Here is a 16,451-nt window from a genome sequence, read left to right as displayed (position 1 = left end):
TTCACCCAATCACACTACTGCCTTACCTTGAAGTAGATCTTGAAGAGCTGATTGATGAGAAACAACATTCCCCACTTCTTGGAGTCGTCAATCCCAGCCCGACTGTATACGATAACAGTCAAGACATAATGAGCATGGGGATATGGTTGCTACAGTAAAGGTTGTAAGATATATAGTTTAATATGCTGTCAATAGTGTTCAATGCTGTTAGATATATAGTTTAATATGCTGTCTACTGTTAGATATATAGTTTAATATGATGTCTGCTGTTAGATATATAGTTTAATATGCTGTTAGATATATAGTTTAATATGCTGTTAGATATATAGTTTAATATGCTGTAAGATATATAGTTTAATATGCTGTAAGATATATAGTTTAATATGCTGTTAGATATATAGTTTAATATGCTGTTAGATATATAGTTTAATATGCTGTTAGATATATAGTTTAATATGCTGTTAGATATATAGTTTAATATGCTGTAAGATATATAGTTTAATATGCTGTTAGATATATAGTTTAATATGCTGTTAGATATATAGTTTAATATGCTGTAAGATATATAGTTTAATATGCTGTAAGATATATAGTTTAATATGCTGTCTACTGTTAGATATATAGTTTAATATGCTGTCTGCTGTTAGATGTATAGTTTAATATGCTGTTAGATATATAGTTTAATATGCTGTTAGATATATAGTTTAATATGCTGTTAGATATATAGTTTAATATGCTGTAAGATATATAGTTTAATATGCTGTAAGATATATAGTTTAATATGCTGTCTACTGTTAGATATATAGTTTAATATGCTGTCTGCTGTTAGATATATAGTTTAATATGCTGTTAGATATATAGTTTAATATGCTGTAAGATATATAGTTTAATATGCTGTAAGATATATAGTTTAATATGCTGTCTGCTGTTAGATATATAGTTTAATATGATGTCTGCTGTTAGATATATAGTTTAATATGCTGTTAGATATATAGTTTAATATGTTGTTAGATATATAGTTTAATATGCTGTTAGATATATAGTTTAATATGCTGTTAGATATATAGTTTAATATGCTGTTAGATATATAGTTTAATATGCTGTCTGCTGTTAGATATATAGTTTAATATGCTGTTAGATATATAGTTTAATATGCTGTTAGATATATAGTTTAATATGCTGTCTGCTGTTAGATATATAGTTTAATATGCTGTTAGATATATAGTTTAATATGCTGTTAGATATATAGTTTAATATGCTGTCTGCTGTTAGATATATAGTTTAATATGCTGTTAGATATATAGTTTAATATGCTGTTAGATATATAGTTTAATATGCTGTTAGATATATAGTTTAATATGCTGTTAGATATATAGTTTAATATGCTGTTAGATATATAGTTTAATATGCTGTTAGATATATAGTTTAATATGCTGTCTACTGTTAGATATATAGTTTAATATGCTGTTAGATATATAGTTTAATATGCTGTTAGATATATAGTTTAATATGCTGTTAGATATATAGTTTAATATGCTGTCTGCTGTTAGATATATAGTTTAATATGCTGTTAGATATATAGTTTAATATGCTGTTAGATATATAGTTTAATATGCTGTTAGATATATAGTTTAATATGCTGTTAGATATATAGTTTAATATGCTGTTAGATATATAGTTTAATATGCTGTTAGATATATAGTTTAATATGATGTCTGCTGTTAGATATATAGTTTAATATGCTGTCTGCTGTTAGATATATAGTTTAATATGCTGTTAGATATATAGTTTAATATGCTGTCTACTGTTAGATATATAGTTTAATATGCTGTTAGATATATAGTTTAATATGATGTCTGCTGTTAGATATATAGTTTAATATGATGTCTGCTGTTAGATATATAGTTTAATATGCTGTCTGCTGTTAGATATATAGTTTAATATGCTGTTAGATATATAGTTTAATATGATGTCTGCTGTTAGATATATAGTTTAATATGCTGTAAGATATATAGTTTAATATGCTGTCTACTGTTAGATATATAGTTTAATATGCTGTTAGATATATAGTTTAATATGCTGTCTACTGTTAGATATATAGTTTAATATGCTGTTAGATATATAGTTTAATATGCTGTTAGATATATAGTTTAATATTCTGTCTACTGTTAGATATATAGTTTAATATGCTGTTAGATATATAGTTTAATATGCTGTTAGATATATAGTTTAATATGCTGTTAGATATATAGTTTAATATGCTGTTAGATATATAGTTTAATATGCTGTCTACTGTTAGATATATAGTTTAATATGCTGTTAGATATATAGTTTAATATGATGTCTGCTGTTAGATATATAGTTTAATATGATGTCTGCTGTTAGATATATAGTTTAATATGATGTCTGCTGTTAGATATATAGTTTAATATGCTGTTAGATATATAGTTTAATATGCTGTTAGATATATAGTTTAATATGCTGTTAGATATATAGTTTAATATGCTGTTAGATATATAGTTTAATATGCTGTAAGATATATAGTTTAATATGCTGTAAGATATATAGTTTAATATGCTGTAAGATATATAGTTTAATATGCTGTAAGATATATAGTTTAATATGCTGTCTACTGTTAGATATATAGTTTAATATGCTGTCTACTGTTAGATATATAGTTTAATATGCTGTTAGATATATAGTTTAATATGCTGTAAGATATATAGTTTAATATGCTGTCTACTGTTAGATATATAGTTTAATATGATGTCTGCTGTTAGATATATAGTTTAATATGCTGTAAGATATATAGTTTAATATGCTGTCTACTGTTAGATATATAGTTTAATATGATGTCTGCTGTTAGATATATAGTTTAATATGCTGTCTACTGTTAGATATATAGTTTAATATGATGTCTACTGTTAGATATATAGTTTAATATGCTGTTAGATATATAGTTTAATATGCTGTTAGATATATAGTTTAATATGCTGTTAGATATATAGTTTAATATGCTGTCTACTGTTAGATATATAGTTTAATATGCTGTCTACTGTTAGATATATAGTTTAATATGATGTTAGATGTATAGTTTAATATGCTGTCTGCTGTTAGATATATAGTTTAATATGCTGTTAGATGTATAGTTTAATATGCTGTCTACTGTTAGATATATAGTTTAATATGCTGTTAGATGTATAGTTTAATATGCTGTCTACTGTTAGATATATAGTTTAATATGCTGTTAGATATATAGTTTAATATGCTGTCTGCTGTTAGATATATAGTTTAATATGCTGTTAGATATATAGTTTAATATGCTGTCTGCTGTTAGATATATAGTTTAATATGCTGTTAGATATATAGTTTAATATGATGTCTACTGTTAGATATATAGTTTAATATGCTGTCTACTGTTAGATATATAGTTTAATATGCTGTCTGCTGTTAGATATATAGTTTAATATGCTGTTAGATATATAGTTTAATATGATGTCTACTGTTAGATATATAGTTTAATATGCTGTTAGATATATAGTTTAATATGATGTCTGCTGTTAGATATATAGTTTAATATGCTGTTAGATATATAGTTTAATATGCTGTTAGATATATAGTTTAATATGCTGTAAGATATATAGTTTAATATGCTGTAAGATATATAGTTTAATATGATGTCTGCTGTTAGATATATAGTTTAATATGATGTCTACTGTTAGATATATAGTGTAATATGCTGTAAGATATATAGTTTAATATGCTGTCTACTGTTAGATATATAGTTTAATATGATGTCTACTGTTAGATATATAGTTTAATATGCTGTTAGATATATAGTTTAATATGATGTCTGCTGTTAGATATATAGTTTAATATGCTGTTAGATATATAGTTTAATATGCTGTTAGATATATAGTTTAATATGCTGTTAGATATATAGTTTAATATGCTGTCTACTGTTAGATATATAGTTTAATATGCTGTCTGCTGTTAGATATATAGTTTAATATGCTGTAAGATATATAGTTTAATATGCTGTCTGCTGTTAGATATATAGTTTAATATGCTGTTAGATATATAGTTTAATATGATGTCTACTGTTAGATATATAGTTTAATATGCTGTTAGATATATAGTTTAATATGCTGTCTACTGTTAGATATATAGTTTAATATGCTGTCTGCTGTTAGATATATAGTTTAATATGATGTCTGCTGTTAGATATATAGTTTAATATGCTGTCTACTGTTAGATATATAGTTTAATATTCTGTCTACTGTTAGATATATAGTTTAATATGATGTCTGCTGTTAGATATATAGTTTAATATGCTGTCTACTGTTAGATATATAGTTTAATATTCTGTCTACTGTTAGATATATAGTTTAATATGCTGTTAGATATATAGTTTAATATGATGTCTACTGTTAGATATATAGTTTAATATGCTGTTAGATATATAGTTTAATATGCTGTCTACTGTTAGATATATAGTTTAATATGCTGTCTGCTGTTAGATATATAGTTTAATATGATGTCTGCTGTTAGATATATAGTTTAATATGCTGTCTACTGTTAGATATATAGTTTAATATTCTGTCTACTGTTAGATATATAGTTTAATATGCTGTTAGATATATAGTTTAATATGCTGTCTACTGTTAGATATATAGTTTAATATGATGTCTGCTGTTAGATATATAGTTTAATATGATGTCTGCTGTTAGATATATAGTTTAATATGCTGTTAGATATATAGTTTAATATGCTGTCTACTGTTAGATATATAGTTTAATATGCTGTCTGCTGTTAGATATATAGTTTAATATGCTGTTAGATATATAGTTTAATATGCTGTCTACTGTTAGATATATAGTTTAATATGCTGTTAGATATATAGTTTAATATGCTGTTAGATATATAGTTTAATATGCTGTTAGATATTTAGTTTAATATGCTGTTAGATATATAGTTTAATATGCTGTTAGATATTTAGTTTAATATGCTGTTAGATATATAGTTTAATATGCTGTTAGATATATAGTTTAATATGTTGTTAGATATATAGTTTAATATGATGTCTGCTGTTAGATATATAGTTTAATATGCTGTCTGCTGTTAGATATATAGTTTAATATGATGTCTGCTGTTAGATATATAGTTTAATATGCTGTCTGCTGTTAGATATATAGTTTAATATGATGTCTGCTGTTAGATATATAGTTTAATATGCTGTCTGCTGTTAGATATATAGTTTAATATGCTGTCTGCTGTTAGATATATAGTTTAATATGCTGTCTGCTGTTAGATATATAGTTTAATATGCTGTCTGCTGTTAGATATATAGTTTAATATGCTGTCTGCTGTTAGATATATAGTTTAATATGCTGTTAGATATATAGTTTAATATGCTGTCTACTGTTAGATATATAGTTTAATATGCTGTTAGATATATAGTTTAATATGCTGTTAGATGTATAGTTTAATATGTTGTTAGATATATAGTTTAATATGATGTCTGCTGTTAGATGTATAGTTTAATATGCTGTTAGATGTATAGTTTAATATGTTGTTAGATATATAGTTTAATATGATGTCTGCTGTTAGATGTATAGTTTAATATGCTGTTAGATGTATAGTTTAATATGCTGTTAGATATATAGTTTAATATGCTGTTAGATATATAGTTTAATATGCTGTCTGCTGTTAGATATATAGTTTAATATGCTGTTAGATATATAGTTTAATATGCTGTTACATATATAGTTTAATATGCTGTTAGATATATAGTTTAATATGCTGTCTGCTGTTAGATATATAGTTTAATATGCTGTTAGATATATAGTTTAATATGCTGTCTGCTGTTAGATATATAGTTTAATATGCTGTTAGATATATAGTTTAATATGCTGTTAGATATATAGTTTAATATGCTGTTAGATATATAATTTAATATGCTGTTAGATATATAGTTTAATATGCTGTTAGATATATAGTTTAATATGCTGTTAGATATATAGTTTAATATGCTGTTAGATATATAGTTTAATATGATGTCTGCTGTTAGATATAGTTTAATATGCTGTTAGATATATAGTTTAATATGCTGTTAGATATATAGTTTAATATGCTGTTAGATATATAGTTTAATATGCTGTTAGATATATAGTTTAATATGCTGTTAGATATATAGTTTAATATGATGTCTGCTGTTAGATATATAGTTTAATATGCTGTCTGCTGTTAGATATATAGTTTAATATGCTGTCTGCTGTTAGATATATAGTTTAATATGCTGTCTGCTGTTAGATATATAGTTTAATATGCTGTTAGATATATAGTTTAATATGCTGTCTGCTGTTAGATATATAGTTTAATATGATGTCTGCTGTTAGATATATAGTTTAATATGCTGTCTGCTGTTAGATATATAGTTTAATATGATGTCTGCTGTTAGATATATAGTTTAATATGCTGTCTGCTGTTAGATATATAGTTTAATATGCTGTCTGCTGTTAGATATATAGTTTAATATGCTGTCTGCTGTTAGATATATAGTTTAATATGCTGTCTGCTGTTAGATATATAGTTTAATATGCTGTTAGATATATAGTTTAATATGCTGTTAGATATATAGTTTAATATGCTGTTAGATATATAGTTTAATATGCTGTAAGATATATAGTTTAATATGCTGTTAGATATATAGTTTAATATGATGTCTGCTGTTAGATATATAGTTTAATATGCTGTCTGCTGTTAGATATATAGTTTAATATGCTGTCTGCTGTTAGATATATAGTTTAATATGCTGTCTGCTGTTAGATATATAGTTTAATATGCTGTTAGATATATAGTTTAATATGCTGTTAGATATATAGTTTAATATGCTGTTAGATATATAGTTTAATATGCTGTAAGATATATAGTTTAATATGCTGTTAGATATATAGTTTAATATGATGTCTGCTGTTAGATATATAGTTTAATATGATGTCTGCTGTTAGATATATAGTTTAATATGCTGTCTGCTGTTAGATATATAGTTTAATATGCTGTCTGCTGTTAGATATATAGTTTAATATGCTGTTAGATATATAGTTTAATATGCTGTTAGATATATAGTTTAATATGCTGTTAGATATATAGTTTAATATGCTGTTAGATATATAGTTTAATATGCTGTCTGCTGTTAGATATATAGTTTAATATGATGTCTGCTGTTAGATATATAGTTTAATATGCTGTCTGCTGTTAGATATATAGTTTAATATGATGTCTGCTGTTAGATATATAGTTTAATATGCTGTCTGCTGTTAGATATATAGTTTAATATGCTGTCTGCTGTTAGATATATAGTTTAATATGCTGTCTGCTGTTAGATATATAGTTTAATATGCTGTCTGCTGTTAGATATATAGTTTAATATGCTGTTAGATATATAGTTTAATATGCTGTTAGATATATAGTTTAATATGCTGTTAGATATATAGTTTAATATGCTGTAAGATATATAGTTTAATATGCTGTTAGATATATAGTTTAATATGCTGTAAGATATATAGTTTAATATGCTGTTAGATATATAGTTTAATATGATGTCTGCTGTTAGATATATAGTTTAATATGCTGTCTGCTGTTAGATATATAGTTTAATATGCTGTCTGCTGTTAGATATATAGTTTAATATGCTGTCTGCTGTTAGATATATAGTTTAATATGCTGTTAGATATATAGTTTAATATGCTGTTAGATATATAGTTTAATATGCTGTCTGCTGTTAGATATATAGTTTAATATGCTGTCTACTGTTAGATATATAGTTTAATATGCTGTTAGATATATAGTTTAATATGCTGTTAGATATATAGTTTAATATGCTGTTAGATATATAGTTTAATATGCTGTTAGATATATAGTTTAATATGCTGTAAGATATATAGTTTAATATGCTGTTAGATATATAGTTTAATATGCTGTCTGCTGTTAGATATATAGTTTAATATGCTGTCTGCTGTTAGATATATAGTTTAATATGCTGTCTGCTGTTAGATATATAGTTTAATATGCTGTCTGCTGTTAGATATATAGTTTAATATGCTGTCTGCTGTTAGATATATAGTTTAATATGCTGTTAGATATATAGTTTAATATGCTGTTAGATATATAGTTTAATATGCTGTCTGCTGTTAGATATATAGTTTAATATGCTGTCTACTGTTAGATATATAGTTTAATATGCTGTTAGATATATAGTTTAATATGCTGTCTGCTGTTAGATATATAGTTTAATATGTTGTTAGATATATAGTTTAATATGCTGTTAGATATATAGTTTAATATGCTGTCTGCTGTTAGATATATAGTTTAATATGATGTCTGCTGTTAGATATATAGTTTAATATGCTGTTAGATATATAGTTTAATATGCTGTCTGCTGTTAGATATATAGTTTAATATGCTGTTAGATATATAGTTTAATATGCTGTTAGATATATAGTTTAATATGATGTCTGCTGTTAGATATATAGTTTAATATGCTGTTAGATATATAGTTTAATATGCTGTTAGATATATAGTTTAATATGCTGTTAGATATATAGTTTAATATGCTGTTAGATATATAGTTTAATATGCTGTTAGATATATAGTTTAATATGCTGTTAGATATATAGTTTAATATGCTGTCTGCTGTTAGATATATAGTTTAATATGCTGTCTGCTGTTAGATATATAGTTTAATATGCTGTCTGCTGTTAGATATATAGTTTAATATGCTGTTAGATATATAGTTTAATATGCTGTCTACTGTTAGATATATAGTTTAATATGCTGTTAGATATATAGTTTAATATGCTGTTAGATATATAGTTTAATATGCTGTAAGATATATAGTTTAATATGCTGTAAGATATATAGTTTAATATGATGTCTGCTGTTAGATATATAGTTTAATATGCTGTCTGCTGTTAGATGTATAGTTTAATATGCTGTTAGATATATAGTTTAATATGCTGTAAGATATATAGTTTAATATGATGTCTGCTGTTAGATATATAGTTTAATATGATGTCTGCTGTTAGATATATAGTTTAATATGATGTCTGCTGTTAGATATATAGTTTAATATGCTGTAAGATATATAGTTTAATATGATGTCTGCTGTTAGATATGTAGTTTAATATGCTGTTAGATATATAGTTTAATATGCTGTCTGCTGTTAGATATATAGTTTAATATGCTGTTAGATATATAGTTTAATATGCTGTAAGATATATAGTTTAATATGCTGTCTGCTGTTAGATATATAGTTTAATATGCTGTAAGATATATAGTTTAATATGCTGTCTGCTGTTAGATATATAGTTTAATATGCTGTTAGATATATAGTTTAATATGCTGTCTGCTGTTAGATATATAGTTTAATATGCTGTTAGATATATAGTTTAATATGCTGTTAGATATATAGTTTAATATGCTGTTAGATATATAGTTTAATATGATGTCTGCTGTTAGATATATAGTTTAATATGATGTCTGCTGTTAGATATATAGTTTAATATGATGTCTACTGTTAGATATATAGTTTAATATGCTGTTAGATATATAGTTTAATATGATGTCTGCTGTTAGATATATAGTTTAATATGATGTCTGCTGTTAGATATATAGTTTAATATGCTGTCTGCTGTTAGATATATAGTTTAATATGCTGTCTGCTGTTAGATATATAGTTTAATATGCTGTTAGATATATAGTTTAATATGATGTCTGCTGTTAGATATATAGTTTAATATGTTGTTAGATATATAGTTTAATATGCTGTCTGCTGTTAGATATATAGTTTAATATGCTGTCTGCTGTTAGATATATAGTTTAATATGCTGTCTGCTGTTAGATATATAGTTTAATATGCTGTTAGATATATAGTTTAATATGATGTCTGCTGTTAGATATATAGTTTAATATGCTGTAAGATATATAGTTTAATATGCTGTCTGCTGTTAGATATATAGTTTAATATGCTGTTAGATATATAGTTTAATATGCTGTCTGCTGTTAGATATATAGTTTAATATGATGTCTGCTGTTAGATATATAGTTTAATATGCTGTCTGCTGTTAGATATATAGTTTAATATGATGTCTGCTGTTAGATATATAGTTTAATATGCTGTCTGCTGTTAGATATATAGTTTAATATGCTGTAAGATATATAGTTTAATATGCTGTCTGCTGTTAGATATATAGTTTAATATGCTGTTAGATATATAGTTTAATATGCTGTCTGCTGTTAGATATATAGTTTAATATGCTGTAAGATATATAGTTTAATATGATGTCTACTGTTAGATATATAGTTTAATATGATGTCTACTGTTAGATATATAGTTTAATATGCTGTAAGATATATAGTTTAATATGATGTCTGCTGTTAGATATATAGTTTAATATGATGTCTGCTGTTAGATATATAGTTTAATATGCTGTCTGCTGTTAGATATATAGTTTAATATGCTGTCTGCTGTTAGATATATAGTTTAATATGCTGTAAGATATATAGTTTAATATTCTGTCTACTGTTAGATATATAGTTTAATATTCTGTCTACTGTTAGATATATAGTTTAATATTCTGTCTACTGTTAGATATATAGTTTAATATGATGTCTGCTGTTAGATATATAGTTTAATATTCTGTCTGCTGTTAGATATATAGTTTAATATGCTGTTAGATATATAGTTTAATATGATGTCTACTGTTAGATATATAGTTTAATATTCTGTCTACTGTTAGATATATAGTTTAATATGATGTCTACTGTTAGATATATAGTTTAATATGCTGTAAGATATATAGTTTAATATGATGTCTGCTGTTAGATATATAGTTTAATATGATGTCTGCTGTTAGATATATAGTTTAATATGCTGTAAGATATATAGTTTAATATGATGTCTGCTGTTAGATATATAGTTTAATATGCTGTCTGCTGTTAGATATATAGTTTAATATGCTGTCTGCTGTTAGATATATAGTTTAATATGCTGTTAGATATATAGTTTAATATGCTGTTAGATATATAGTTTAATATGCTGTTAGATATATAGTTTAATATGCTGTAAGATATATAGTTTAATATGCTGTTAGATATATAGTTTAATATGCTGTAAGATATATAGTTTAATATGCTGTTAGATATATAGTTTAATATGATGTCTGCTGTTAGATATATAGTTTAATATGCTGTCTGCTGTTAGATATATAGTTTAATATGCTGTCTGCTGTTAGATATATAGTTTAATATGCTGTCTGCTGTTAGATATATAGTTTAATATGCTGTTAGATATATAGTTTAATATGCTGTTAGATATATAGTTTAATATGCTGTCTGCTGTTAGATATATAGTTTAATATGCTGTTAGATATATAGTTTAATATGCTGTTAGATATATAGTTTAATATGCTGTTAGATATATAGTTTAATATGCTGTAAGATATATAGTTTAATATGCTGTTAGATATATAGTTTAATATGATGTCTGCTGTTAGATATATAGTTTAATATGCTGTCTGCTGTTAGATATATAGTTTAATATGCTGTCTGCTGTTAGATATATAGTTTAATATGCTGTCTGCTGTTAGATATATAGTTTAATATGCTGTTAGATATATAGTTTAATATGCTGTTAGATATATAGTTTAATATGCTGTCTGCTGTTAGATATATAGTTTAATATGCTGTCTACTGTTAGATATATAGTTTAATATGCTGTTAGATATATAGTTTAATATGCTGTCTGCTGTTAGATATATAGTTTAATATGTTGTTAGATATATAGTTTAATATGCTGTTAGATATATAGTTTAATATGCTGTCTGCTGTTAGATATATAGTTTAATATGATGTCTGCTGTTAGATATATAGTTTAATATGCTGTCTGCTGTTAGATATATAGTTTAATATGCTGTTAGATATATAGTTTAATATGCTGTTAGATATATAGTTTAATATGATGTCTGCTGTTAGATATATAGTTTAATATGCTGTTAGATATATAGTTTAATATGCTGTTAGATATATAGTTTAATATGCTGTTAGATATATAGTTTAATATGCTGTTAGATATATAGTTTAATATGCTGTTAGATATATAGTTTAATATGCTGTTAGATATATAGTTTAATATGCTGTTAGATATATAGTTTAATATGCTGTCTGCTGTTAGATATATAGTTTAATATGCTGTCTGCTGTTAGATATATAGTTTAATATGCTGTCTGCTGTTAGATATATAGTTTAATATGCTGTTAGATATATAGTTTAATATGCTGTTAGATATATAGTTTAATATGCTGTCTACTGTTAGATATATAGTTTAATATGCTGTTAGATATATAGTTTAATATGCTGTTAGATATATAGTTTAATATGCTGTAAGATATATAGTTTAATATGCTGTAAGATATATAGTTTAATATGATGTCTGCTGTTAGATATATAGTTTAATATGCTGTCTGCTGTTAGATGTATAGTTTAATATGCTGTTAGATATATAGTTTAATATGCTGTAAGATATATAGTTTAATATGATGTCTGCTGTTAGATATATAGTTTAATATGATGTCTGCTGTTAGATATATAGTTTAATATGCTGTAAGATATATAGTTTAATATGATGTCTGCTGTTAGATATATAGTTTAATATGCTGTTAGATATATAGTTTAATATGCTGTCTGCTGTTAGATATGTAGTTTAATATGCTGTTAGATATATAGTTTAATATGCTGTCTGCTGTTAGATATATAGTTTAATATGCTGTTAGATATATAGTTTAATATGCTGTAAGATATATAGTTTAATATGCTGTCTGCTGTTAGATATATAGTTTAATATGCTGTAAGATATATAGTTTAATATGCTGTCTGCTGTTAGATATATAGTTTAATATGATGTCTGCTGTTAGATATATAGTTTAATATGCTGTCTGCTGTTAGATATATAGTTTAATATGATGTCTGCTGTTAGATATATAGTTTAATATGCTGTTAGATATATAGTTTAATATGCTGTTAGATATATAGTTTAATATGCTGTTAGATATATAGTTTAATATGCTGTTAGATATATAGTTTAATATGCTGTCTGCTGTTAGATATATAGTTTAATATGCTGTTAGATATATAGTTTAATATGCTGTTAGATATATAGTTTAATATGCTGTATGATATATAGTTTAATATGATGTCTGCTGTTAGATATATAGTTTAATATGATGTCTGCTGTTAGATATATAGTTTAATATGATGTCTACTGTTAGATATATAGTTTAATATGCTGTCTGCTGTTAGATATATAGTTTAATATGCTGTCTGCTGTTAGATATATAGTTTAATATGCTGTCTGCTGTTAGATATATAGTTTAATATGCTGTTAGATATATAGTTTAATATGATGTCTGCTGTTAGATATATAGTTTAATATGTTGTTAGATATATAGTTTAATATGCTGTCTGCTGTTAGATATATAGTTTAATATGCTGTCTGCTGTTAGATATATAGTTTAATATGCTGTCTGCTGTTAGATATATAGTTTAATATGCTGTTAGATATATAGTTTAATATGATGTCTGCTGTTAGATATATAGTTTAATATGCTGTAAGATATATAGTTTAATATGCTGTCTGCTGTTAGATATATAGTTTAATATGCTGTTAGATATATAGTTTAATATGCTGTCTGCTGTTAGATATATAGTTTAATATGATGTCTGCTGTTAGATATATAGTTTAATATGCTGTCTGCTGTTAGATATATAGTTTAATATGATGTCTGCTGTTAGATATATAGTTTAATATGCTGTCTGCTGTTAGATATATAGTTTAATATGCTGTAAGATATATAGTTTAATATGCTGTCTGCTGTTAGATATATAGTTTAATATGCTGTTAGATATATAGTTTAATATGCTGTCTGCTGTTAGATATATAGTTTAATATGCTGTAAGATATATAGTTTAATATGATGTCTACTGTTAGATATATAGTTTAATATGATGTCTACTGTTAGATATATAGTTTAATATGCTGTAAGATATATAGTTTAATATGATGTCTGCTGTTAGATATATAGTTTAATATGATGTCTGCTGTTAGATATATAGTTTAATATGCTGTCTGCTGTTAGATATATAGTTTAATATGCTGTCTGCTGTTAGATATATAGTTTAATATGCTGTAAGATATATAGTTTAATATTCTGTCTACTGTTAGATATATAGTTTAATATTCTGTCTACTGTTAGATATATAGTTTAATATTCTGTCTACTGTTAGATATATAGTTTAATATGATGTCTGCTGTTAGATATATAGTTTAATATTCTGTCTGCTGTTAGATATATAGTTTAATATGCTGTTAGATATATAGTTTAATATGATGTCTACTGTTAGATATATAGTTTAATATTCTGTCTACTGTTAGATATATAGTTTAATATGATGTCTACTGTTAGATATATAGTTTAATATGCTGAAAGATATATAGTTTAATATGATGTCTGCTGTTAGATATATAGTTTAATATGATGTCTGCTGTTAGATATATAGTTTAATATGCTGTAAGATATATAGTTTAATATGATGTCTGCTGTTAGATATATAGTTTAATATGCTGTAAGATATAGTTTAATATGATGTCTACTGTTAGATATATAGTTTAATATGCTGTTAGATATATAGTTTAATATGCTGTTAGATATATAGTTTAATATGCTGTCTGCTGTTAGATATATAGTTTAATATGCTGTTAGATATATAGTTTAATATGCTGTTAGATATATAGTTTAATATGCTGTTAGATATATAGTTTAATATGCTGTTAGATATATAGTTTAATATGCTGTTAGATATATAGTTTAATATGCTGTTAGATATATAGTTTAATATGCTGTTAGATATATAGTTTAATATGCTGTTAGATATATAGTTTAATATGCTGTCTGCTGTTAGATATATAGTTTAATATGCTGTTAGATATATAGTTTAATATGCTGTTAGATATATAGTTTAATATGCTGTCTGCTGTTAGATATATAGTTTAATATGCTGTTAGATATATAGTTTAATATGCTGTAAGATATAGTTTAATATGCTGTTAGATATATAGTTTAATATGCTGTAAGATATAGTTTAATATACTGTTAGATATATAGTTTAATATGCTGTTAGATATATAGTTTAATATGCTGTTAGATATATAGTTTAATATGCTGTCTACTGTTAGATATATAGTTTAATATGATGTTAGATATATAGTTTAATATGCTGTTAGATATATAGTTTAATATGCTGTTAGATATATAGTTTAATATGCTGTTAGATATATAGTTTAATATGCTGTCTACTGTTAGATATATAGTTTAATATGATGTTAGATATATAGTTTAATATGCTGTCTGCTGTTAGATATATAGTTTAATATGCTGTTAGATATATAGTTTAATATGCTGTCTGCTGTTAGATATATAGTTTAATATGCTGTTAGATATATAGTTTAATATGCTGTTAGATATATAGTTTAATATGCTGTTAGATATATAGTTTAATATGCTGTCTGCTGTTAGATATATAGTTTAATATGATGTCTGCTGTTAGATATATAGTTTAATATGATGTCTGCTGTTAGATATATAGTTTAATATGCTGTAAGATATATAGTTTAATATGATGTCTGCTGTTAGATATATAGTTTAATATGCTGTAAGATATAGTTTAATATGATGTCTACTGTTAGATATATAGTTTAATATGCTGTTAGATATATAGTTTAATATGCTGTCTGCTGTTAGATGTATAGTTTAATATGCTGTCTGCTGTTAGATATATAGTTTAATATGCTGTTAGATATATAGTTTAATATGCTGTCTGCTGTTAGATGTATAGTTTAATATGCTGTCTGCTGTTAGATATATAGTTTAATATGCTGTTAGATATTTAGTTTAATATGCTGTCTACTGTTAGATATATAGTTTAATATGCTGTCTACTGTTAGATATATAGTTTAATATGATGTTAGATATATAGTTTAATATGCTGTTAGATATATAGTTTAATATGCTGTCTACTGTTAGATATATAGTTTAATATGCTGTCTACTGTTAGATATATAGTTTAGTATGCTGTTAGATATAGTTTAATATGCTGTTAGATATATAGTTTAATATGCTGTTAGATATATAGTTTAATATGCTGTTAGATATATAGTTTAATATGCTGTTAGATATATAATTAATATGCTGTTAGATATATAGTTTAATATGCTGTCTGCTGTTAGATATATAGTTTAATATGCTGTAAGATATATAGTTTAATATGATGTCTGCTGTTAGATATATAGTTTAATATGCTGTAAGATATAGTTTAATATGATGTCTGCAGTTAGATGT

At 24.4% G+C, this 16,451-nt stretch overlaps 1 protein-coding gene across 5 annotated transcripts in view; it reads right to left on the bottom strand.

Moving 5' to 3' along the window:
• Positions 1-16,451, bottom strand: part of LOC110527205 (PCI domain-containing protein 2) — a 74,419-nt gene that overhangs the window by 1,557 nt on the left and 56,411 nt on the right. For all 5 annotated transcript variants that reach the window (XM_036951353.2, XM_036951354.2, XM_036951355.2 and 2 more), the window contains exon 8: positions 27-102. In XM_036951353.2, the coding sequence (XP_036807248.1) occupies positions 27-102 (76 nt within the window). The remainder of the gene's footprint in view (positions 1-26; positions 103-16,451) is intronic.

Source organism: Oncorhynchus mykiss, chromosome 18 (assembly GCF_057628025.1).
Source record: "Oncorhynchus mykiss isolate SJ-2025 chromosome 18, ASM5762802v1, whole genome shotgun sequence".
Classification (NCBI taxonomy): Eukaryota; Metazoa; Chordata; class Actinopteri; order Salmoniformes; family Salmonidae; genus Oncorhynchus; species Oncorhynchus mykiss.
Note: the sequence above shows the minus strand (reverse complement) of the source record. Positions and strands in the feature narration are given on the sequence as shown.